Genomic DNA, 27576 nt, shown 5'->3' on the forward strand with positions numbered 1-27576 from the left:
ACTGTGGATGTGATGTGGATATATGTGACAGCTCTGTCACCACTTTGGATGTGATGTGGAGACATGTGATTCTCTATCACCACTGTGGATGTGATGTGGGGACATGTGATGCTCCATCATCACTGTGGATGTGATGTGGGGACATGTGATGCTCTATCACCACTGTTGATGTGATGTGGGGACATGTGAGGCTCTATCACCACTGTGGATGTGATGTGGAGATATGTGACAGCTCTATCACCACTGTGGATGTGATGTGGAGATATGTGATGCTCTGTCACCACTGTGGATGTGATGTGGGGACATGCGATGCTCCATCACCACTGTGGATGTGATGTGGGGACATGTGAGGCTCTATCACCACTGTGGATGTGATGTGGGGACATGTGAGGCTCTATCACCACTGTGGATGTGATGTGGAGATATGTGATGCTCTGTCACCACTGTGGATGTGATGTGGGGACATGTGAGGCTCTATCACCACTGTGGATGTGATGTGGGGACATTTGAAGCTTTATCATCACTGTGGATGTGATGTGGAGACATGTGACCCTCTATCACCACTGTGGATGTGATGTGGGGATATGTGATGCTCTATCACCACTGTGGATGTGATGTGGGGACATGTGATGCTCTATCACCACTGTGGATGTGATGTGGGGACATGTAATGCTCTATCACCACTGTGGATGTGATGTGGGAACATGTGAGGCTCTATCAGCACTGTGGATGTGATGTGGGGACATGTGTTTCTCTATCACCACTGTGGATGTGATGTGGAGACATGTGAAGCTCTGTCACCACTGTGGATGTGATGTGGTGACATGTGATTCTCTATCACCACTGTGGATGTGATGTGGAGACATGTGAAGCTCTGTCACCACTGTGGATGTGATGTGGGGACATATGACCCTCTATCACCACTGTGGATGTGATGTGGAGACATGTGAAGCTCTGTCACCACTGTGGATGTGATGTGGGGACATGTGACGCTCTATCACCACTGTTGATGTGATGTGGAGATATGTGATGCTCTGTCATCACTGTGGATGTGATGTGGGGACATGTGATGCTCTATCACCACTGTGGATGTGATGTGGGGACATGTGAAGCTCTATCATCACTGTGGATGTGATGTGGAGATATGTGAGGCTCTATCACCACTGTGGATGTGATGTGGGGACATGTGAAGCTCTATCATCACTGTGGATGTGATGTGGAGATATGTGAGGCTCTATCATCACTGTGGATGTGATGTGGGGACATGTGATGCTCTATCACGACTGAGGATGTGATGTGGAGATATGTGACAGCTCTATCACCACTGTGGATGTGATGTGGACATATATGATGCTCTGTCACCACTGTGGATGTGATGTGGGGACATGTGATGCTCTACCACCACTGTGGATGTGATGTGGGGACATGTGATGCTCTATCACCACTGTGGATGTGATGTGGGGACATGTGATGCTCTACCACCACTGTGGATGTGATGTGGGGACATGTGATGCGGGACATGTGATGCTGTATCACCACTGTGGATGTGATATGGAGAAACGTGAAGCTCTGTCACCACTGAGGATGTGATGTGGAGACATGTGAAGCTCTATCACCACTGTGGATGTGATGTGGAGATATGTGATGCTCTATCACCACTGTGGATGTGATATGTGGACATGTGATGCTATATCACCACTGTGGATGTGATGTGGGGACATGTGATGCTATATCACCACTGTGGATGTGATGTGGAGACATGTGAGGCTCTATCACCACTGTGGATGTGATGTGGAGATATGTGACAGCTCTGTCACCACTTTGGATGTGATGTGGAGATATGTGACAGCTCTATCACCACTGTGGATGTGATGTGGGGACATGTGACAGCTGTATCACCACTGTGGATGTGATGTGGAGATATGTAATGCACTATCACCCCTGTGGATGTGATATGGGGACATGTGATGCTCTATCACCACTGTGGATGTGATGTGGGGACATGTGAGGCTCTATCACCACTGTGGATGTGATGTGGGGACATGTGAGGCTCTATCACCACTGTGGATGTGATGTGGAGACATGTGAGGCTCTATCACCACTGAGTATGTGATGTGGGGACATGTGAGGCTCTATCACCACTGTGGATATGATGTGGGGACATGTGATGCTCTATCACCACTGTGGATGTGATGTGGGGACATGTGATGCTCTATCACCACTGTGGATGTGATGTGGGGACATGTGATGCTCTATCACCACTGTGGATTTGATGTGGATATATGTGAGGCTCTATCACCACTGTGGATGTGATGTGGGGACATGTGATGCTCTATCACCACTGTGGATGTGATGTGGGGACATGTGATGCTTTATCACCACTGTGGATGTGATAAGGAGACATGTGAGGCTCTATCACCACTGTGGATGTGATGTGGGGACATGTGATGCTCTATCACCACTGTGGATGTGATGTGGGGACATGTGATGCTCTATCACCACTGTGGATGTGATGTGGGGACATGTGATGCTCTATCACCACTGTGGATTTGATGTGGATATATGTGACAGCTCTGTCACCACTGTGGATGTGATGTGGAGTTATGTGACAGCTGTATCACCACTGTTGATGTGAAGAAGAGATATGTGACAGCTCTATCACCACTGTGGATGTGATGTGGAGATATGTGACAGCTCTATCACCACTGTGGATGTGATGTGGAGATATGTGATGCTCTGTCACCACTATGGATGTGATGTGGAGATATGTGATCCCCTATCACCACTGTGCATGTGATGTGGAGATATGTGATCCCCTATCACCACTGTGGATGTGATGTGGTGTCATGTGAAGCTCTATCATCACTGTGGATGTGATGTGGATATATGTGACAGCTCTGTCACCACTTTGGATGTGATGTGGAGACATGTGACAGCTCTATCACCACTGTGGATATGATGTGGGGACATGTGATAGCTCTGTCACCACTGTGGATGTGATGTGGGGACATGTGATAGCTCTGTCACCACTGAGGATGTGATGTGGAGACATGTGAAGCTCTATCACCACTGTGGATGTGATGTGGAGATATGTGATGCTCTGTCACCACTGTGGATGTGATGTGGGGACATGTGAGGCTCTATCACCACTGTGGATGTGATGTGGGGACATGTGAAGCTCTATCATCACTGTGGATGTGATGTGGAGATATGTGAGGCTCTATCACCACTGTGGATGTGATGTGGGGAAATGTGATAGCTCTATCACCACTGTGGATGTGATGTGGGGACATGTGATGCTCTATCACCACTGTGGATTTGATGTGGAGATATGTGAGGCTCTATCACCACTGTGGATGTGATGTGGGGAAATGTGATAGCTCTATCACCTCTGTGGATGTGATGTGGGGACATGTGAAGCTCTATCACCACTATGGATGTGATGTGGAGATATGTGAGGCTCTATCACCACTGTGGATGTGATGTGGGGAAATGTGATAGCTCAATCACCACTGTGGATGTGATGTGGATATATGTGACAGCTCTATCACCACTGTTGATGTGATGAAGAGATATGTGACAGCTCTATCACCACTGTGGATGTGATGTGGAGATATGTGACAGCTCTATCACCACTGTGGATGTGATATGGGGACATGTGACAGCTCTATCACCACTGTGGATGTGATGTGCAGATATGTGAGGCTCTATCACCACTGTGGATGTGATGTGGGGACATGTGATGCTCTATCACCACTGTGGATTTGATGTGGATATATGTGACAGCTCTGTCACCTCTTTGGATGTGATGTGGAGACATGTGACAGCTCTATCACCACTGTGGATGTGATGTGGGGACATGTGACCCTCTATGCACACTGTGGATGTGATGTGGGGACATGTGACCCTCTATGCCCACTGTGGATGTGATGTGGGGACATGTGATGTTCTATCACCACTGTGGATGTGATGTGGAGACATGTGACAGCTCTATCACCACTGTGGATATTATGTGGGGACATGTGATAGCTCTGTCACCACTGTGGATGTGATGTGGGGACATGTGATGCTCTATCACCACTGTGGAAGTAATGTGGAGACATGTTAAGCTCTATCACCACTGTGGATGTGATATGTGGACATGTGATGCTCTATCACCACTGTGGATGTGATGTGGGGACATGTGACAGCTCTGTCACCACTGTGGATGTGATGTGGGGACATGTGATGTTCTATCACCACTTTGGATGTGATGTGGAGACATGTGACAGCTGTATCACCACTGTGGATGTGATGTGGATATATGTGATGCTCTATCACCACTGCGGATGTGATGTGGAGACATGTGAGGCTCTATCTCCATTGTGGATGTGATGTGGAGACATGTGATGCTCTATCACCACTGTGGATGTGATGTGGAGACATGTGATTCTCTATCACCACTGTGGATGTGATGTGGGGACATGTGATGCTCTATCACCACTGCGGATGTGATGTGGAGATATGTGATTCTCTGTCACCACTGTGGATGTGATGTGGGGACATGTGATGCTCTATCACCACTGTGGAAGTGATGTGGAGACATGTTAAGCTCTATCACCACTGTGGATGTGATATGTGGACATGTGATGCTCTATCACCACTGTGGATGTGATGTGGGGACATGTAATGTTCTATCACCACTGTGGATGTGATGTGGGGACATGTGACAGCTCTGTCACCACTGTGGATGTGATGTGGGGACATGTGATGTTCTATCACCACTGTGGATGTGATGTGGAGACATGTGACAGCTGTATCACCACTGTGGATTTGATGTGGATATATGTGATGCTCTATCACCACTGCGGATGTGATGTGGAGACATGTGAGGCTCTATCACCATTGTGGATGTGATGTGGAGACATGTGATGCTCTATCACCACTGTGGATGTGATGTGGAGACATGTGATTCTCTATCACCACTGTGGATGTGATGTGGGGACATGTGATGCTCTATCACCACTGTGGATGTGATGTGGGGACATGTGAAGCTCTATCATCACTGTGGATGTGATGTGGATATATGTGACAGCTCTATCACCACTGTTGATGTGATGAAGAGATATGTGACAGCTCTATCACCACTGTGGATGTGATGTGGAGATATGTGACAGCTCTATCACCACTGTGGATGTGATGTGGAGATATGTGACAGCTCTATCACCACTGTGGATGTGATGTGCAGATATGTGAATCTCTGTCACTACTGTGGATGTGATGTGGGGACATGTGATGCTCTATCACCACTGTGGATGTGATGTGGGGACATGTGAAGCTCTATCATCACTGTGGATTTGATGTGAAGATATGTGACAGCTGTATCACCACTGTGGATGTAATGTCGGGACATGTGATGCTCTATCACCACTGTGGATTTGATGTGAAGATATGTGACAGCTCTGTCACCACTGTGGATGTGATGTGGAGATATGTGACAGCTCTGTCACCACTGTGGATGTGATGTGGGGACATGTGATGCTCTGTCACCACTGTGGATGTGATGTGGAGATATGTGACAGCTCTATCACCACTGTGGATGTGATATGGGGACATGTGACAGCTCTATCACCACTGTGGATGTGATGTGCAGATATGTGAGGCTCTATCACCACTGTGGATGTGATGTGGGGACATGTGATAGCTCTGTCACCACTGTGGATGTGATGTGGAGATATGTGACAGCTGTCACCACTGTGGATGTGATGTGGAGATATGTGAGGCTCTATCACCACTGTGGATGTGATATGGGGACATGTGACAGCTCTATCACCACTGTGGATGTGATGTGGGGATATGTGATAGCTCTGTCACCACTGTGGATGTGATGTGCAGATATGTGAGGCTCTATCACCACTGTGGATGTGATGTGGGGACATGTGACAGCTCTATCACCACTGTGGATGTGATGTGCAGATATGTGAGGCTCTATCACCACTGTGGATGTGATGTGGGGACATGTGACAGCTCTATCACCACTGTGGATGTGATGTGCAGATATGTGAGGCTCTATCACCACTGTGGATGTGATGTGGGGACATGTGATAGCTCTGTCACCACTGTGGATGTGATGTGGAGATATGTGACAGCTGTCACCACTGTGGATGTGATGTGGAGATATGTGAGGCTCTATCACCACTGTGGATGTGATATGGGGACATGTGACAGCTCTATCACCACTGTGGATGTGATGTGCAGATATGTGAGGCTCTATCACCACTGTGGATGTGATGTGGGGATATGTGATAGCTCTGTCACCACTGTGGATGTGATGTGGAGATATGTGAGGCTCTATCACCACTGTGGATGTGATGTGGGGACATGTGATAGCTCTGTCACCACTGTGGATGTGATGTGGAGATATGTGACAGCTCTATCACCACTGTGGATGTGATATGGGGACATGTGACAGCTCTATCACCACTGTGGATGTGATGTGCAGATATGTGAGGCTCTATCACCACTGTGGATGTGATGTGGGGACATGTGATAGCTCTGTCACCACTGTGGATGTGATGTGGAGATATGTGACAGCTGTCACCACTGTGGATGTGATGTGGAGATATGTGACAGCTGTCACCACTGTGGATGTGATGTGGAGATATGTGATGCTTTATCACTACTATGCATGTGATATGGGGACATGTGATGCTCTATCACCACTGCGGATGTGATGTGGAGACATGTGAGGCTCTATCACCATTGTGGATGTGATGTGGAGACATGTGATGCTCTATCACCACTGTGGATGTGATGTGGAGACATGTGGTTCTCTATCACCACTGTGGATGTGATGTGGGGACATGTGATGCTCTATCACCACTGCGGATGTGATGTGGAGATATGTGACAGCTCTATCACCACTGTGGATGTGATGTGGGGACATGTGATGCTCTATCACCACTGTGGATGTGATGTGGGGACATGTGAAGCTCTATCATCACTGTGGATGTGATGTGGATATATGTGACAGCTCTATCACCACTGTTGATGTGATGAAGAGATATGTGACAGCTCTATCACCACTGTGGATGTGATGTGGAGATATGTGACAGCTCTATCACCACTGTGGATGTGATATGGGGACATGTGACAGCTCTATCACCACTGTGGATGTGATGTGCAGATATGTGAGGCTCTATCACCACTGTGGATGTGATGTGGGGACATGTGATAGCTCTGTCACCACTGTGGATGTGATGTGGAGATATGTGAGGCTCTATCACCACTGTGGATGTGATGTGGGGACATGTGATAGCTCTGTCACCACTGTGGATGTGATGTGGATATATGTGACAGCTCTATCACCACTGTGGATGTGATGTGGGGACATGTGACAGCTGTATCACCACTGTGGATGTGATGTGGGGACATGTGAGGCTTTATCACCACTGTGGATGTGATGTGGAGACATGTGAGGCTCTATCACCACTGTGGATGTGATGTGGGGACATGTGATGCTCTATCACCACTGTGGATGTGATATGGGGACATGTGATGCTCTATCACCACTGTGGATGTGATGTGGGGACATGTGAGGCTTTATCACCACTGTGGATGTGATGTGGAGACATGTGAGGCTCTATCCCCACTGTGGATGTGATGTGGGGACATGTGATGCTCTATCACCACTGTGGATGTGATGTGGGGACATGTGATGCTCTATCACCACTGTCGATGTGATGTGGAGACATGTGACATTCTGTCACCACTGTGGATGTGATATGGGAACATGTGATGCTCTATCACCGCTGTGGATGTGATGTGGAGAAATGTGACGCTCTGTCACCACTGTGGATGTGATGTGGGGACATGTGAATCTCTATCACCGCTGTGGATGTGATGTGGGGACATGTGAATCTCTATCACCACTGTGGATTTGATGTGGGGACATGTGAGGCTTTATCACCACTGTGGATGTGATGTGGGGACATGTGATGCTCTATCACCACTGTGGATGTGATGTGGGGACATGTGATGTCTATCACCACTGTGGATGTTATATGAGGACATGTGAGGCTCTATCACCACTGTGGATGTGATGTGGGGACATGTGATGCTGTATCACCACTGCGGATGGGATGTGGGAACATGTGATAGTTCTATCACCACTGTGGATGTGATGTGGGGACATGTGATAGTTCTATCACCACTGTGGATGTGATGTGGGGACATGTGATGCTCTATCACCACTGTGGATGTGATGTGGGGACATGTGATGCTCTATCAACGCTGTGGATGTGATGTGGGGACATGTGAGGCTCTATCACCACTGTGGATGTGATGTGGGGACATGTGATAGCTCTATCACCACTGTGGTTGTGATGTGGATATATGTGACAGCTCTGTCATCACTGTGGATGTGATGTTGGGACATGTGATGCTCTATCACCACTGTGGAAGTGATGTGGGGACATGTGATGCTCTGTCACCACTGTGGATGTGATGTGGAGATATGTGACAGCTCTATCACCACTGTGGATGTGACGTGGGGACATGTGATGCTGTATCACCACTGTGGATGTGACGTGGGGACATGTGATGCTGTATCACCACTGTGAATGTGATATGGAGACACGTGATGCTCTGTCATCACTGTGCATGTGATGTGGGGACATGTGAGGCTCTATCACCACTGTGGATGTGACGTGGGGACATGTGATGCTCTACCACCACTGTGGATGTGACGTGGGGACATGTGAAGCTGTATCACCACTGTGAATGTGATATGGAGACACGTGATGCTGTCACCACTGAGGATGTGATGTGGAGACATGTGAAGCTCTATCACCTCTGTGGATGTGATGTGGGGACATGTGATTCTCTATCACCACTGTGGATGTGATGTTGAGATATGTGATGCTCTATCACCACTGAGGATGTGATGTGGAGATATGTGATGCTCTATCACCACTGTGGATGTGATGTGGAGATATGTGATGCTCTGTCACCACTGTGGATGTGATGTGGGGACATGTGATGGCTCTATCATCACTGTGGATGTGATGTGGGGACATGTGATGCTCTATCACCACTGTGGATGTGATGTGGGGACATGTGATGGCTCTATCATCACTGTGGATGTGATGTGGGGACATGTGATGCTCTATCACCACTGTGGATGTGATGTGGGGACATGTGATAGCTCTGTCACCACTGTGGATGTGATGTGGAGATATGTGACAGCTCTATCACCACTGTTGATGTGATGAAGAGATATGTGATCCCCTATTACCACTGTGGATGTGATGTGGGGACATGTGAAACTCCATCATCACTGTGGATGTGATGTGGAGATATGTGATCCCCTATCACCACTGTGGATGTGATGTGGGGTCATGTGAATCTCTATCATCACTGTGGATGTGATGTTGAGATATGCGACAGCTCTGTCACCACTGTGGATGTGATGTGCAGATATGTGACAGCTCTATCACCACTGTGGATGTGATGTGGAGATATGTGATGCTCTATCACCACTGTGGATGTGATGTGGAGATATGTGATGCTCTATCACCACTGTGGATGTGATGTGGGGACATGTGAAGCTTTATCATCACTTTGGATGTGATGTGGGGACATGTGAAGCTGTATCATCACTGTGGATGTGATGTGGAGATATGTGAGGCTCTATCACCACTGTGCATGTGATGTGGTGTCATGTGAAGCTCTATCATCACTGTGGATGTGATGTGGGGACATGTGATGCTGTATCACCACTGCGGATGGGATGTGGGAACATGTGATGCTGTATCACCACTACGGATGGGATGTGGGGACATGTGATAGTTCTATCACGACTGTGGATGTGATGTGGGGACATGTCATAGCTCTATCACCACTGTGGATGTGATGTGGGGACATGTGATGCTCTATCACCACTGTGGATGTGATGTGGGGACATGTGATGCTCTATCACCACTGAGGATGTGATGTGGGGACATGTGAGGCTCTATCACCACTGTGGATGTGATCTGGGGACATATGATTCTCTATCACCACTGTGGATGTGATGTGGGGACATGTGATGCTCTATCACCACTGTGGATGTGATGTGGGGACATGTGATAGCTCTATCACCACTGTGGATGTGACGTGGATATATGTGACAGCTCTGTCACCACTGTGGATGTGATGTGGGGACATGTGATGTTCTATCACCACTGTGGATGTGATGTGGAGACATGTGACAGCTGTATCACCACTGTGGATGTGATGTGGGGACATGTGATGCTCTATCACCACTGTGGATGTGATGTGGGGACATGTGATGCTCTATCACCACTGTGGATGTGATGTGGGGACATGTGATGCTCTGTCACCACTGTGGATGTGATGTGGGGACATGTGATGTTCTATCACCACTGTGGATGTGATGTGGAGACATGTGACAGCTGTATCACCACTGTGGATGTGATGTGGGGACATGTAATGCTCTATCACCACTGCGGATGTGATGTGGGGACATGTGATGCTCTATCACCACTGTGGATGTGATGTGGGGACATGTAATGCTCTATCACCACTGTGGATGTGATGTGGGGACATGCAATGCTCTATCACCACTGTGGATGTGATGTGGGGACATGTGATGCTCTATCACCACATAGATGTCATGTGGGGACATGTGATGCTCTATCACCACTGTGGATGTGATGTGGGGACATGTGATGCTCTATCACCACTGTGGATGTGATGTGGGGACATGTAATGCTCTATCACCACTGTGGATGTCATGTGGGGACATGTGATGCTCTATCACCACTGTGGATTTGATGTGGATATATGTGACAGCTCTATCACCACTGTGGATGTGATGTGGAGATATGTGACAGCTCTGTCACCACTGTGGATGTGATGTGGAGATATGTGATGTTCTATCACCACTGTGGATGTGATGTGGAGATATGTGACAGCTCTGTCACCACTGTGGATGTGATGTGGGGATATGTGATGTTCTATCACCACTGTGGATGTGATATGGGGACATGTGATGCTCTATCACCACTGTGGATGTGATGTGGAGATATGTGACAGCTCTATCACCACTGTGGATGTGATGTGGGGACATGTGATGCTCTATCACCACTGTGGATGTGATGTGGAGACATGTGAAGCTCTATCACCACTGTGGATGTGATGTGGGGACATGTAATGCTCTATCACCACTGTGGATGTGATGTGGGGACATGTAATGCTCTATCACCACATAGATGTCATGTGGGGACATGTGATGCTCTATCACCACTGTGGATGTGATGTGGGGACATGTAATGCTCTATCACCACTGTGGATGTCATGTGGGGACATGTAATGCTCTATCACCACTATGCATGTGATGTGGAGACATGTGACAGCTGTATCACCACTGTGGATGTGATATGGGGACATGTGATGCTCTATCACCACTGTGGATGTGATGTGGAGATATGTGACAGCTCTGTCACCACTGTGGATGTGATGTGGGGATATGTGATGTTCTATCACCACTGTGGATGTGATATGGGAACATGTGATGCTCTATCACCACTGTGGATGTGATGTGGAGATATGTGACAGCTCTGTCACCACTGTGGATGTGATGTGGAGATATGTGATGCTCTATCACCACTGTGGATGTGATGTGGGGACATGTGATAGCTCTATCACCACTGTGGATGTGATGGGGGGACATGTGATGCTCTATCATCACTGTGGATTTGATGTGGATATATGTGACAGCTCTGTCACCACTGTGGATGTGATGTGGAGATATGTGACAGCTCTATCACCACTGTGGATGTGATGTGGAGATATGTGACAGCTCTGTCACCACTGTGGATGTGATGTGGGGATATGTGACGCTCTATCCCCACTGTGGATGTGATGTGGGGACATGTGACGCTCTATCACCACTGTGGATGTGATGTGGGGACATGTGATGCTCTATCATCACTGTGGATTTGATGTGGGGACATGTGAGGCTCTATCCCCACTGTGGATGTGATGTGGGGATATGTGAGGCTCTATCCCCACTGTGGATGTGATGTGGGGATATGTGACGCTCTATCACCACTGTGGATGTCATGTGGGGACATGTGATGCTCTATCACCACTGTGGATTTGATGTGGATATATGTGACAGCTCTATCACCACTGTGGATGTGATGTGGAGATATGTGACAGCTCTGTCACCACTGTGGATGTGATGTGGAGATATGTGATGTTCTATCACCACTGTGGATGTGATGTGGAGATATGTGACAGCTCTGTCACCACTGTGGATGTGATGTGGGGATATGTGATGTTCTATCACCACTGTGGATGTGATATGGGGACATGTGATGCTCTATCACCACTGTGGATGTGATGTGGAGATATGTGACAGCTCTATCACCACTGTGGATGTGATGTGGGGACATGTAATGCTCTATCACCACTGTGGATGTGATGTGGGGACATGTAATGCTCTATTACCACATAGATGTCATGTGGGGACATGTGATGCTCTATCACCACTGTGGATGTGATGTGGGGACATGTAATGCTCTATCACCACTGTGGATGTCATGTGGGGACATGTAATGCTCTATCACCACTATGCATGTGATGTGGAGACATGTGACAGCTGTATCACCACTGTGGATGTGATATGGGGACATGTGATGCTCTATCACCACTGTGGATGTGATGTGGAGATATGTGACAGCTCTGTCACCACTGTGGATGTGATGTGGGGATATGTGATGTTCTATCACCACTGTGGATGTGATATGGGAACATGTGATGCTCTATCACCACTGTGGATGTGATGTGGAGATATGTGACAGCTCTGTCACCACTGTGGATGTGATGTGGAGATATGTGATGCTCTATCACCACTGTGGATGTGATGTGGGGACATGTGATAGCTCTATCACCACTGTGGATGTGATGGGGGGACATGTGATGCTCTATCATCACTGTGGATTTGATGTGGATATATGTGACAGCTCTGTCACCACTGTGGATGTGATGTGGAGATATGTGACAGCTCTATCACCACTGTGGATGTGATGTGGAGATATGTGACAGCTCTGTCACCACTGTGGATGTGATGTGGGGATATGTGACGCTCTATCCCCACTGTGGATGTGATGTGGGGACATGTGACGCTCTATCACCACTGTGGATGTGATGTGGGGACATGTGATGCTCTATCATCACTGTGGATTTGATGTGGGGACATGTGAGGCTCTATCCCCACTGTGGATGTGATGTGGGGATATGTGAGGCTCTATCCCCACTGTGGATGTGATGTGGGGATATGTGACGCTCTATCACCACTGCGGATGTGATGTGGGGACATGTGATGCTCTATCACCACTGTGGATGTGATGTGGGGACATGTGATGCTCTATCATCACTGTGGATTTGATGTGGATATATGTGACAGCTCTGTCACCACTGTGGATGTAATGTGGAGATATGTGACAGCTCTATCACCACTGTGGATGTGATGTGGAGATAAGTGACAGCTCTGTCACCACTGTGGATGTGATGTGGGGATATGTGATGCTCTATCACCACTGTGGATGTGATGTGGAGATATGTGAGGCTCTATCACCACTGTGGATGTGATGTGGGGTCATGTGAAGCTCTATCATCACTGTGGATGTAATGTGGGGACATGTGATAGCTCTATCACCACTGTGGATGTGATGTGGGGACATGTGATGTTCTATCACCACTGTGGATGTGATGTGGGGACATGTGATAGCTCTATCACCACTGTGGATGTGATGTGGGGACATGTGATAGCTCTGTCACCACTGTGGATGTGATGTGGGGACATGTGATGCTCTATCACCACTGTGGATGTGATGTGGAGACATGTGAGGCTCTATCACCACTGTGGATGTGATATGGGGACATGTGATGCTCTATCACCACTGTGGATGTGATGTGGTGACATGTGACAGCTCTGTCACCACTGTGGATGTGATGTGGGGATATGTGATGTTCTATCACCACTGTGGATGTGATATGGGAACATGTGATGCTCTATCACCACTGTGGATGTGATGTGGAGATATGTGACAGCTCTGTCACCACTGTGGATGTGATGTGGGGATATGTGACGCTCTATCCCCACTGTGGATGTGATGTGGGGACATGTGACGCTCTATCACCACTGTGGATGTGATGTGGAGATATGTGACAGCTCTGTCACCACTGTGGATGTGATGTGGGGATATGTGATGTTCTATCACCACTGTGGATGTGATATGGGAACATGTGATGCTCTATCACCACTGTGGATGTGATGTGGAGATATGTGACAGCTCTGTCACCACTGTGGATGTGATGTGGAGATATGTGATGCTCTATCACCACTGTGGATGTGATGTGGGGACATGTGATAGCTCTATCACCACTGTGGATGTGATGGGGGGACATGTGATGCTCTATCATCACTGTGGATTTGATGTGGATATATGTGACAGCTCTGTCACCACTGTGGATGTGATGTGGAGATATGTGACAGCTCTATCACCACTGTGGATGTGATGTGGAGATATGTGACTGCTCTGTCACCACTGTGGATGTGATGTGGGGATATGTGACGCTCTATCCCCACTGTGGATGTGATGTGGGGACATGTGACGCTCTATCACCACTGTGGATGTGATGTGGGGACATGTGATGCTCTATCATCACTGTGGATTTGATGTGGGGACATGTGAGGCTCTATCCCCACTGTGGATGTGATGTGGGGATATGTGAGGCTCTATCCCCACTGTGGATGTGATGTGGGGATATGTGACGCTCTATCACCACTGCGGATGTGATGTGGGGACATGTGATGCTCTATCACCACTGTGGATGTGATGTGGGGACATGTGATGCTCTATCATCACTGTGGATTTGATGTGGATATATGTGACAGCTCTGTCACCACTGTGGATGTAATGTGGAGATATGTGACAGCTCTATCACCACTGTGGATGTGATGTGGAGATAAGTGACAGCTCTGTCACCACTGTGGATGTGATGTGGGGATATGTGATGCTCTATCACCACTGTGGATGTGATGTGGAGATATGTGAGGCTCTATCACCACTGTGGATGTGATGTGGGGTCATGTGAAGCTCTATCATCACTGTGGATGTAATGTGGGGACATGTGATAGCTCTATCACCACTGTGGATGTGATGTGGGGACATGTGATGTTCTATCACCACTGTGGATGTGATGTGGGGACATGTGATAGCTCTATCACCACTGTGGATGTGATGTGGGGACATGTGATAGCTCTGTCACCACTGTGGATGTGATGTGGGGACATGTGATGCTCTATCACCACTGTGGATGTGATGTGGAGACATGTGAGGCTCTATCACCACTGTGGATGTGATGTGGGGACATGTGATGCTCTATCACCACTGTGGATGTGATGTGGTGACATGTGATGCTCTATCACCACTGTGGATGTGACGTGGATATATGTGACAGCTCTGTCACCACTGTGGATGTGATGTGGGGACATGTGATGCTCTATCACCACTGTGGATGTGATGTGGGGACATGTGATGTTCTATCACCACTGTGGATGTGATGTGGAGATATGTGACAGCTCCTTCACCACTGTGTATGTGATGTGGGGACATGTGATAGCTCTGTCACCACTGTGGATGTGATGTGGGGACATGTGATGCTCTATCACCACTGTGGATGTGATGTGGGGACATGTGATGCTCTATCACCACTGTGGATGTGATGTGGGGACATGTGATGCTCTATCACCACTGTGGATGTGATGTGGAGACATGTGACAGCTGTATCACCACTGTGGATGTGATGTGGGGACATGTGATAGCTCTATCACCACTGTGGATGTGATGTGGAGATATGTGATGCTCTATCACCACTGTGGATGTGATGTGGGGACATGTGATGCTCTATCACCACTGTGGATGTGATGTGGAGATATGTGATGCTCTGTCACCACTGTGGATGTGATGTGGAGACATGTGAGGCTCTATCACCACTGTGGATGTGATGTGGGGACATGTGATGCTCTATCACCACTGTGAATGTGATGGGGCAGAAGCTGACAGCCAATGACTGTGTAGTGGGAGGCAGAGGGTGGTGTCGGAGCAGATACTAACAGCCAATGAGTGTGTAGTGGGCGGCAGAGGGTGGTGCCAGGGCAGATACTAACAGCCAATGAGTGTGTAGTGGGCGGCAGAGGGTGGTGCCAGGCAGATACTAACAGCCAATGAGTGTGTCAAAGGTGGGCAGATGAAATTGGCGGGCCAGATACTAACAGCCAATGAGTGTGCAGGGTGCTGCAGAGGGCGGTGCCAGGGCAGATACTAACAGCCGATGTTTGTGTAGTGGGCGGCAGAGGGCGGTGCCAGGGCAGATACTAACAGCCGATTAGTGTGTAGTGGGCGGCAGAGGGCGGTGCCAGGGCAGATACAGCCGATGAGTGTGTAGTGGGCGGCAGAGGGCGGTGCCAGGGCAGATACAGCCGATGAGTGTGTAGTGGGAGGGCAGTGCTGGACACTTAGGCAGGTGCAGTGCAAGCACAGGCTGTGAGCTTAGAGAAAAAAGCCCAGTAAACTGCTGAGGCCGGGAGAGCAGCATGTAAGCAAACTGAGTGTATGCAATGAAGTGAAATTCAGAAGGAAGAAAAGGTCAAATTACAAAATGTAGGATTGTTGTATATTACAATAAAGCACAAGTTAGTTTAATCTTTTTTGGAGGGGCTTTCAGAGTCGGACAATCTCTTTAAGCCGGTTGCTGAAGTGTATTACACAAATGCCCAAGACATTATTATGGAACAACTCTCATCAATGTACACCACCAAAATTAGAACAACGAGTATAAATCTAGATAAAAATAAATTTTATTCAAATATTAAAACAACAGAGACTACATAAGCAAATTGAGGGGAGCTAGGTGACTGTCATGTGTTAGGTGAAACAAATATTTTTCCAAAGATCATGAATAAATAAATTACTTGTGCCAAAAATGCATGAAGCTAAAAAGCTTATCATGCATTCAACTAGATAGTTAATAAATTATCAGCAGAACTTCCCTAGTAACTGCATAATACTATCAGTCAATAGAAAGGCAAAATGAAGATGACAATATAATACTTACACATTTAGCAGACACCAGTGCTCCCCTTCGCCCCAACGCACGTTTTGTGTATTACTTCATCAGGAGGCGTGTCCATGCATTTTTGGCACAAAGGGGGATGGAAAGTCTTGGCCAACCACTTTAGTGTAGAAGAAAATATGAAGTCTTCATGATCTCTTTATAATTGCTTTCATTACAGACACGTTCTCACACTTCACATCCACAACATCCAAAATAATCAACTTCAGCTTCAAGGAGTGATACAAGACTAATAAAAAAGAATTTGGAAGAGGAGACCAAGTGTTCTACACGTAAACCACAAGAAAGCATCAACGAAAAACAAAATGTCCGAGCGCTCCGGTGAGAATTTTATTTATTTATAACTTCTTGTTATACCGGACATCTAAAAATGGAAGGTAACAACAATATAACAATGCTCTAGGAATCCTTGTGACTGCACGAAACTCATGGAAAAGTGTCTAAAACAACAATGTTGGGCTTCGAGTTTTGATATTGCAGTAAGTTGCAGTAAAGCCCTTTGAGATGTAGATCACAATCAGACTGCCGTGATAGAAATTGCAAATTATCTGAAATACATCAGTGGGGGTCTCACTTCTCTCACTCCCCCATCATTTAACAATTTATAGTAACAAACCTCACTTTTAGTTGTTTTTGAGTCTGCACTATAGTGATACAATGTAACTGGAGCATTTTATCAGCGCTCATCTCCTGAGATCTTGGTGCCCGAGATCTCCTTCTGCGCATGCGCAGCCCCCGGCAGCCATTTTCCTGGAGTCCACCGCATAGGAAACTATGGAACTGAGGGAACTCCTAAACCCTTCATCCAATTTAAACCCCTTTATCCCAAAGGGTGGTTTGCACGTTAATGACCGGGCCAATTTTTACAATTCTGACCACTGTCCCTTTATGAGGTAATAACTCCGGAGCTTCCATGGATCCCGGTGATTCTGACACTGTTTTCTCGTGACATATTGTACTTCATGTTAGTGGTAAAATTTCATTCATATAACTTACGTTTATTTGTGAAAAAAAATGTAAATTTGGCGAAAATTTTGAAAATTTTGCAATTTTCCAACTTTGAATTTTTATGCCCTTAAATCACAGAGATACGGCACACAAAAAACTTAATAAATAACATTTCCCACATGTTTACTTTACATCAGCACAATTTTGAAACCAAAAATTTTTTTTCTTAGGAAGTTATAAGGGTTAAAAGTTGACCAGCGATTTCTCATTTTTATAACACCATTCTATTTTTAGGGACCACATCACATATGAAGCCACTTTGAGGGGTCTATATGATAGAAAATACCCAAAAGTGACACCATTCTGAAAACTGCACCCCTTAAGGTGCTCAAAACCACATTCAAGAAGTTTATTAACCCTTCAGGTGCGTCACAAAAAAAATGCTTCAGGTCCAATGTTTTTTATTTTACCAAGTGTAACAGGAGAAATTGGACTGCAAAAGTTATTGTGCAATTTGTCTTGAGTGCGCTGATACCTGATATGTGGGGGGAACCACTGTTTCGGCGCATGGCAGAGCTCAGAAGGGAAGGAGCGCCGTTTGACTTTTTCAATGCAAAATTGGCTGGAATTCTGATTGGACGCCATGTCATGTTTGGAGAGCCCCTGATGTACCTAAACAGTGGAAACCCCCCACAAATGACCCCATTTTGGAAACTAGACCCCCCAAGGAACTTATCTAGATATGTGGTGAGAACTTTGAACCCCCAAGGGCTTCACAGAAGTTTATAACGTACAGCCGTACAATTATAAAATCATATTTTTTCCACAAAAATGATATTTTCACCCTCAATTCTTACTTTCCCAAGGCTAAGAGGACCCTAAAAGTTATTGTGCAATTTCTCCTGAGTACGCTGATACCCCATATGTGGGTGTAAACCACTATTTGGGCGCATGGCAGAGCTTGGAAGGGAAGCAGCGCCAGTTGAGTTTTTTGGCTGGAATTGAGATCGGACACCATGTTGCGTTTGGAAAGCCCCTGATGTATCTAAACAGTGGAATCCCCCACAAGTGACCCCATTTTGGAAACTAGACCCCCTAAGGAACTTATCTAGATGTGTGGTGAGAACTTTGAACCCCCAAGGGCTTCACAGAAGTTTATAATGCCCGGGCGTGAAAATAAAAAAATCATATTTTTTCCACAAGCATGATCATTTAGTCTCCAATTTTTTTATTTTCCCAAGGGTAACAGGAGAAAATTTACCCCAAAAGTTGTTGTTCAACTTGTCCTGAGTACGCTGATATCCCATATGTGGGAGAAAACTACTGTATGGGCCCACGTCAGGGCTCGGAAGGGAAGTAGTGATGCTTTGGAATGCAGACTTTGATGGAATGGTCTGCGGGTGTCATGTTGCCTTTGGAGAGCCCCTAATGTACCTAACCAGTGGAAACCCCCCCACAAGTGACACCATTTTGGAAACTAGACCCCCTTAGGAACTTATCTAGATGTGTGGTGAGCACTTTGAACTCCCCCAGTGCTTCACAGAAGTTTATAACGCACGGGCGTGAAAATAAAAAAATCGTATATTTTCCCCACAAAAATGATATTTTTGCCCCCAATTTTTTATTTTCCTAAGGGCAACAGGAGAAATTGGACCTCAAAAGTTGTTTTGCAATTTGTCCTGAGTAGGCTGATACCCTACATGTGGGGGGTAAAACACTGTTTGGGCGCATGGCAGAGCTTGGAAGGGAAGGACCACCATTTGACTTTTTCAACGCAGAATTGGCCGGAATTGAGATCAGACGCCATGTTGCATTTGGAGAGCCCCTGATGTGCCCAAACAGTGGAAACTCCCAATTATAACTCCAACCGTAACCGCAACACACCCCTAACCCTAACCTCAGCCCTAACCTAACCCTAGCCCTAACCCTAATGGGAAAATGGAAATAAATACATTTTTTTTATTTTATTATTTTTCCCTAACTAAGGGGGTGATAACGGGGGGTTTGATTTACTATTTATGGCGGGTTTTATGTTTGGCGGCTGTCACACGCTAAAAGACGCTTTTTATTGTAAAAATAGTTTTTGCATCACCACATATTGAGAGCTATAATTTTTCCGTATTTTGACCCACCGAGTCATGTTAGGTCTTAATTTTTGCGGGACGAGTTGACGTTTTTATTGGTACCATTTTCAGGCACGTGACATCTTTTGATCGCTTTTTATTCCGATTTTTGGGACGCAGAATGAACAAAAACCAGCGTTTCATGAATTTCTTTTGGGGGGTGCGTTTACGCCGTTCCGCGTGCGGTAAAATTGATAAAGCGGTTTTATTCTTCGGGTCAGTACGGTTCCAGCGAAAACTCATTTATGTAGTTTTTTTTATGTTTTGACGCTTTTATGCATTGAAAACTATTTTATATAAAAAATAATTATTTTTGCATCGCTTTATTCTGCGAGCTATAACTTTTTTATTTTTTCGCTGATGATGCTGTATGGCGGCTCGTTTTTTGCGGGACAAGATGACGTTTTCAGCGGTACCATGGATATTTATATGCGTCTTTTTGATCGCGCGTTATTACACTTTTTGTTCGGCAGTATGATAATAAATCATTACTTTTTGCTTCGTTTTTTATTTTTATTTTTTAAGGGGTTCGCTAAAGGGGTTAACTAACAGGACAGTTTTATAAGGCAGGTCATTACGGACGCGGCGATACCAAATATCTGTACTTTTATTGCTTTTTTTATTATTTCCAAAAAAATCAATATATTGGGGAATATTTTTTTTTTCTAATTTATTTGGCGATTTTTTTGAAAATTATTTTAACACTTTTTTTTTTTTTAAACTTTATTACATTGTCCCAGGGGGGACATCACTGTCCTGTGACCAGGGGTGGATTAAGGGTAGCCAGGGACCGGGGCAGTTCAGACTCTGTGGGCCCCCCTCGTCACGTGACGGGGGTCACGAATCGTAGAGCCACACTCTACATAGAGAATAATGGGGCCTCCAGCACCGACCTCCACCCGCAGAGCCGCACTCCACATACAGAATAATGGAGCCTCCAGCACCGACCTCCACCCGCAGAGCCCCACTCCACATAGAGAATAATGGAGCCTCCAGCACCGACCTCCACCCGCAGAGCCGCACTCCACATAGAGAATAATGGGGCCTCCAGCACCGACCTCCACCCGCAGAGCCGCACTCCACATAGAGAATAATGGAGCCTCCAGCACCTACCTCCACCCGCAGAGCCGCACTCCACATAGAGAATAATGGGGCCTCCAGCACCGACCTCCACCCGCAGAGCCACACTCCACATAGAGAATAATGGGGCCTCCAGCACCGACCTCCACCCGCAGAGCCGCACTCCACATAGAGAATAATGGAGCCTCCAGCACCGACCTCCACCCGCAGAGCCGCACTCCACATAGAGAATAATGGAGCCTCCAGCACCGACCTCCACCCGCAGAGCCGCACTCCACATAGAGAATAATGGAGCCTCCAGCACCGACCTCCACCCGCAGAGCCGCACTCCACATAGAGAATAATGGAGCCTCCAGCACCGACCTCCACCCGCAGAGCCACACTCCACATAGAGAATAATGGGGCCTCCAGCACCGACCTCCACCCGCAGAGCCGCACTCCCCATAGAGAATAATGGAGCCTCCAGCACCTACCTCCACCCGCAGAGCCCCACTCCACATAGAGAATAATGGAGCCTCCAGCACCGACCTCCACCCGCAGAGCCACACTCCACATAGAGAATAATGGAGCCTCCAGCACCGACCTCCACCCGCAGAGCCACACTCCACATAGAGAATAATGGGGCCTCCAGCACCGACCTCCACCCGCAGAGCCGCACTCCACATAGAGAATAATGGAGCCTCCAGCACCTACCTCCACCCGCAGAGCCCCACTCCACATAGAGAATAATGGAGCCTCCAGCACCGACCTCCACCCGCAGAGCCGCACTCCACATAGAGAATAATGGAGCCTCCAGCACCGACCTCCACCCGCAGAGCCGCACTCCACATAGAGAATAATGGAGCCTCCAGCACCGACCTCCACCCGCAGAGCCGCACTCCACATAGAGAATAATGGAGCCTCCAGCACCGACCTCCACCCGCAGAGCCGCACTCCACATAGAGAATAATGGAGCCTCCAGCACCTACCTCCACCCGCAGAGCCCCACTCCACATAGAGAATAATGGAGCCTCCAGCACCGACCTCCACCCGCAGAGCCGCACTCCACATAGAGAATAATGGAGCCTCCAGCACCGACCTCCACCCGCAGAGCCGCACTCCACATAGAGAATAATGGAGCCTCCAGCACCGACCTCCACCCGCAGAGCCGCACTCCACATAGAGAATAATGGAGCCTCCAGCACCTACCTCCACCCGCAGAGCCCCACTCCACATAGAGAATAATGGAGCCTCCAGCACCGACCTCCACCCGCAGAGCCGCACTCCACATAGAGAATAATGGAGCCTCCAGCACCGACCTCCACCCGCAGAGCCGCACTCCACATAGAGAATAATGGAGCCTCCAGCACCGACCTCCACCCGCAGAGCCGCACTCCACATAGAGAATAATGGAGCCTCCAGCACCGACCTCCACCCGCAGAGCCGCACTCCACATAGAGAATAATGGAGCCTCCAGCACCGACCTCCACCCGCAGAGCCGCACTCCACATAGAGAATAATGGGGCCTCCAGCACTGACCTCCACCCGCAGAGCCACACTCCACATAGAGAATAATGGAGCCTCCAGCACCGACCTCCACCCGCAGAGCCGCACTCCACATAGAGAATAATGGAGCCTCCGGCACCGACCTCCACCCGCAGAGCCGCACTCCACATAGAGAATAATGGAGCCTCCAGCACCGACCTCCACCCGCAGAGCCGCACTCCACATAGAGAATAATGGGGCCTCCAGCACCGACCTCCACCCGCAGAGCCACACTCCACATAGAGAATAATGGGGCCTCCAGCACCGACCTCCACCCGCAGAGCCACACTCCACATAGAGAATAATGGAGCCTCCAGCACCGACCTCCACCCGCAGAGCCGCACTCCACATAGAGAATAATGGGGCCTCCAGCACCGACCTCCACCCGCAGAGCCGCACTCCACATAGAGAATAATGGAGCCTCCAGCACTGACCTCCACCCGCAGAGCCCCACTCCACATAGAGAATAATGGAGCCTCCAGCACCGACCTCCACCCGCAGAGCCACACTCCACATAGAGAATAATGGAGCCTCCAGCACCGACCTCCACCCGCAGAGCCGCACTCCACATAGAGAATAATGGAGCCTCCAGCACCGACCTCCACCCGCAGAGCCCCACTCCACATAGAGAATAATGGAGCCTCCAGCACCGACCTCCACCCGCAGAGCCCCACTCCACATAGAGAATAATGGAGCCTCCAGCACCGACCTCCACCCGCAGAGCCACACTCCACATAGAGAATAATGGGGCCTCCAGCACCGACCTCCACCTGCAGAGCCACACTCCACATAGAGAATAATGGGGCCTCCAGCACCGACCTCCACCTGCAGAGCCGCACTCTACATAGAGAATAATGGAGCCTCCAGCACCTACCTCCACCCGCAGAGCCACACTCCACATAGAGAATAATGGAGCCTCCAGCACCGACCTCCACCCGCAGAGCCGCACTCCACATAGAGAATAATGGAGCCTCCGGCACCGACCTCCACCCGCAGAGCCGCACTCCACATAGAGAATAATGGAGCCTCCAGCACCGACCTCCACCCGCAGAGCCGCACTCCACATAGAGAATAATGGGGCCTCCAGCACCGACCTCCACCTGCAGAGCCGCACTCTACATAGAGAATAATGGAGCCTCCAGCACCTACCTCCACCCGCAGAGCCGCACTCCACATAGAGAATAATGGAGCCTCCAGCACCGACCTCCACCCGCAGAGCCACACTCCACATAGAGAATAATGGGGCCTCCAGCACCGACCTCCACCCGCAGAGCCGCACTCCACAGAGAGAATAATGGGGCCTCCAGCACTGACCTCCACCCACAGAGCCACACTCCACATAGAGAATAATGGGGCCTCCAGCACCGACCTCCACCCGCAGAGCCGCACTCCACATAGAGAATAATGGAGCCTCCGGCACCGACCTCCACCCGCAGAGCCGCACTCCACATAGAGAATAATGGAGCCTCCAGCACCGACCTCCACCCGCAGAGCCGCACTCCACATAGAGAATAATGGGGCCTCCAGCACCGACCTCCACCCGCAGAGCCGCACTCTACATAGAGAATAATGGAGCCTCCAGCACCTACCTCCACCCGCAGAGCCGCACTCCACATAGAGAATAATGGAGCCTCCAGCACCGACCTCCACCCGCAGAGCCACACTCCACATAGAGAATAATGGGGCCTCCAGCACCGACCTCCACCCGCAGAGCCGCACTCCACAGAGAGAATAATGGGGCCTCCAGCACCGACCTCCACCCGCAGAGCCACACTCCACATAGAGAATAATGGGGCCTCCAGCACCGACCTCCACCTGCAGAGCCGCACTCCACAGAGAGAATAATGGGGCCTCCAGCACCGACCTCCACCCGCAGAGCCGCACTCCACAGAGAGAATAATGGGGCCTCCAGCACTGACCTCCACCCACAGAGCCACACTCCACATAGAGAATAATGGAGCCTCCAGCACCGACCTCCACCCGCAGAGCCGCACTCCACATAGAGAATAATGGAGCCTCCAGCACCGACCTCCACCCGCAGAGCCACACTCCACATAGAGAATAATGGGGCCTCCAGCACCGACCTCCACCCGCAGAGCCGCACTCCACAGAGAGAATAATGGGGCCTCCAGCACTGACCTCCACCCGCAGAGCCGCACTCCACATAGAGAATAATGGAGCCTCCAGCACCGACCTCCACCCACAGAGCCGCACTCCACATAGAGAATAATGGAGCCTCCAGCACCGACCTCCACCCGCAGAGCTGCACTCCACATAGAGAATAATGGGGCCTCCAGCACCGACCTTCACCCGCAGAGCCGCACTCCACATAGAGAATAATGGGGCCTCCAGCACCGACCTCCACCTGCAGAGCCGCACTCTACATAGAGAATAATGGAGCCTCCAGCACCGACCTCCACCCGCAGAGCCGCACTCCACATAGAGAATAATGGAGCCTCCAGCACCGACCTCCACACGCAGAGCCGCACTCCACATAGAGAATAATGGAGCCTCCAGCACCGACCTCCACCCGCAGAGCCACACTCCACATAGAGAATAATGGGGCCTCCAGCACCGACCTCCACCCGCAGAGCCGCACTCCACAGAGAGAATAATGGAGCCTCCAGCACCGACCTCCACCCGCAGAGCCGCACTCCACATACATGGCTGCTCTCAGTGCTGTGCGCACAGGACCTGTGATGAGGTCACAGGAGGGGAGGAGACAGGGGTCACATGATCGGGGTCCTGACACCTTCCCTCCTGTGATCTCATCACAAGCCTTTGCACGCTACCAGCAGTATCAGCGTTCAGGCTACTTGTAGATGCTGCTGGTAGCAGAGCACATAATGCCGCCCCCACGGTCACTCACTTTTAGGTGGGGAGAAGATGGAGTGCCATTGCAGCAGCCAGCAGGAATGTGGTGGGGGCCCCCTTAGAAGCTCTTGTGGTGGGGGCCCCTGGGCTGAAGCCCCGCCTGCCCTGCCTATAATCCGGCCCTGCGCGGTGGCGGATTATAATGGGGCAATTTACTGGCCTGGGCTGTGGGCCCCTTAACCCCACTGGGCCCGGGGCAACTGCCCAAATTGACCTCATTATAATCCGCCACTGCCTGTGACACATCAGCGATCTATCACAGGCACTGCACAAGGCTTCCTCGTGCCTGCGCTTTGCAGGCACTGAGGAAGCCGGCTCCCTGCAGGCCCCTGAAGGTCCCCGTCACCATCTTGGATTCGGGGGCCTGCAGGGATAGAGCCCCCCCGCAGCAGCGCTGCACATTGCGCTGCTGTGGGGGGCTCAGGGAAGCACGGAGGGAGCCCCCTCCCTGCCGATGCTTCCCTTTAACCCCTGGTACACCGCGATTGTGTTTGATCGCGGTGTGCAAGGGGTTAACGTGTTGGGGCGGTCCTTCACCACCCCTGACACATAGTGCCGGGTGTCAGCTGTGATAATCAGCTGACACCCGACCGCGATCAGCGGCGCTCACCACGTGGGCGCCGCTGATCGCGCTAGACGTACTATCCCGCCATGGACATAGGGGACCGGGTCCCATGGACGGGATAGTACGTCTGATGTCAGAAAGGGGTTAATGTGGATACCCTCAAATGAAAGCTGAAAGTCTGAACTTCAACTGCATCTGAATTCTTTTGATTAACATTCATTGTGGTAATGTCTAGAACCAAAATTAGAAAAATGTTGTCTCTGTCCAAATATATATGGACCTAACTGTATATATAAAGTGTGTCCGTTTAGTCATGGTGCAATTTTGACCAGTTAAAAAACGATAGAAATGTGAAATCTGCTGCAAATAAAAGAAAAACTCTCCCAGTTTCATACCTCTTCAGTGCAGTTCAATGTGGGATCCATTTGTTGATGATAGTGAAGTTCTTGCCACACACGACAGGTACCTGTCGAGAGGTGCAGAAGTCTCCTTGACAGTTGCAGGAATTGTTTGACTGCATTGATGTCCTCAAAAGGTTGTGCAGCAAAACATTAAGTTAAGGGTACCATCATTTCTCCCCAGGCCTATTTCATGCGCTTTATGTTTTAAAAAAATTCTGTGGAAGCATGGTTGAAAAATTTTTGACTTTCATTTGTTCATTTTCATTGATTTATTATTACTTTTGTCAGATTCAAGTTATTTCTGTGGCGACTCCTGGAGTGGACCCTCTAGTCATGGCACCAATCCACCTAGGGCGAGCTGAGCTAGTGAGGACCACCCCCTATACAGGAAGTTTCAGGGGCAGGCCCGAGGGGGTAAGGTTCCAAGACTGCTGGAACCAGGTGGCTGGCTCACAGGAGACACGAATGAGAGTGTCTGCAGGATGCAACAGGGAGTGTGCAGAAAACAGGAGTGTGCAAAGCGTGGACACAGGGGCACGCAGGGTATAGGACAGTACAGGGTGAGTGTACGGAAGCACGGAGGGTACAGGACAATACAAGGCATGTATACGGGAGTGCGCTAGATACTTGATAGTGCAAGGCGACTACACGGGAGCATGTATGGTGCACAGACAAGCATGCCCGGGTGCGAGCAAAGCAGGACGCGTGCAAAGGAGCACGCCTGAGTACTGAGTTAGGCAGAGCGCATGCTGGGAAGCACGCCTGAGTGCAGACTTAGGGAGAAGGTGTGCTAAGAATCACGACAAGGCACAGAGCTGAGTGTGTGCCAAGAGGCATGACAGAACACAGTGCAGGAGCAGAGCGTGTGCTGGGA

The 27576-nt window shown here is 49.1% G+C and overlaps 1 protein-coding gene across 1 annotated transcript in view; it reads left to right on the top strand.

Moving 5' to 3' along the window:
- The window catches only part of LOC141072619 (uncharacterized), a 130892-nt gene that overhangs the window by 10422 nt on the left and 92894 nt on the right, over window positions 1-27576 (top strand). The window contains exon 2 of the mRNA XM_073559908.1: window positions 17348-17508. Within this exon, the coding sequence (XP_073416009.1) occupies window positions 17493-17508 (16 nt within the window). The 5' untranslated portion in view covers window positions 17348-17492. The remainder of the gene's footprint in view (window positions 1-17347; window positions 17509-27576) is intronic.

The sequence above is a fragment of the Dendrobates tinctorius genome, unplaced genomic scaffold (genome assembly GCF_039654945.1).
Source record: "Dendrobates tinctorius isolate UK_male_01 unplaced genomic scaffold, ASM3965494v1 ptg000282l, whole genome shotgun sequence".
Classification (NCBI taxonomy): Eukaryota; Metazoa; Chordata; class Amphibia; order Anura; family Dendrobatidae; genus Dendrobates; species Dendrobates tinctorius.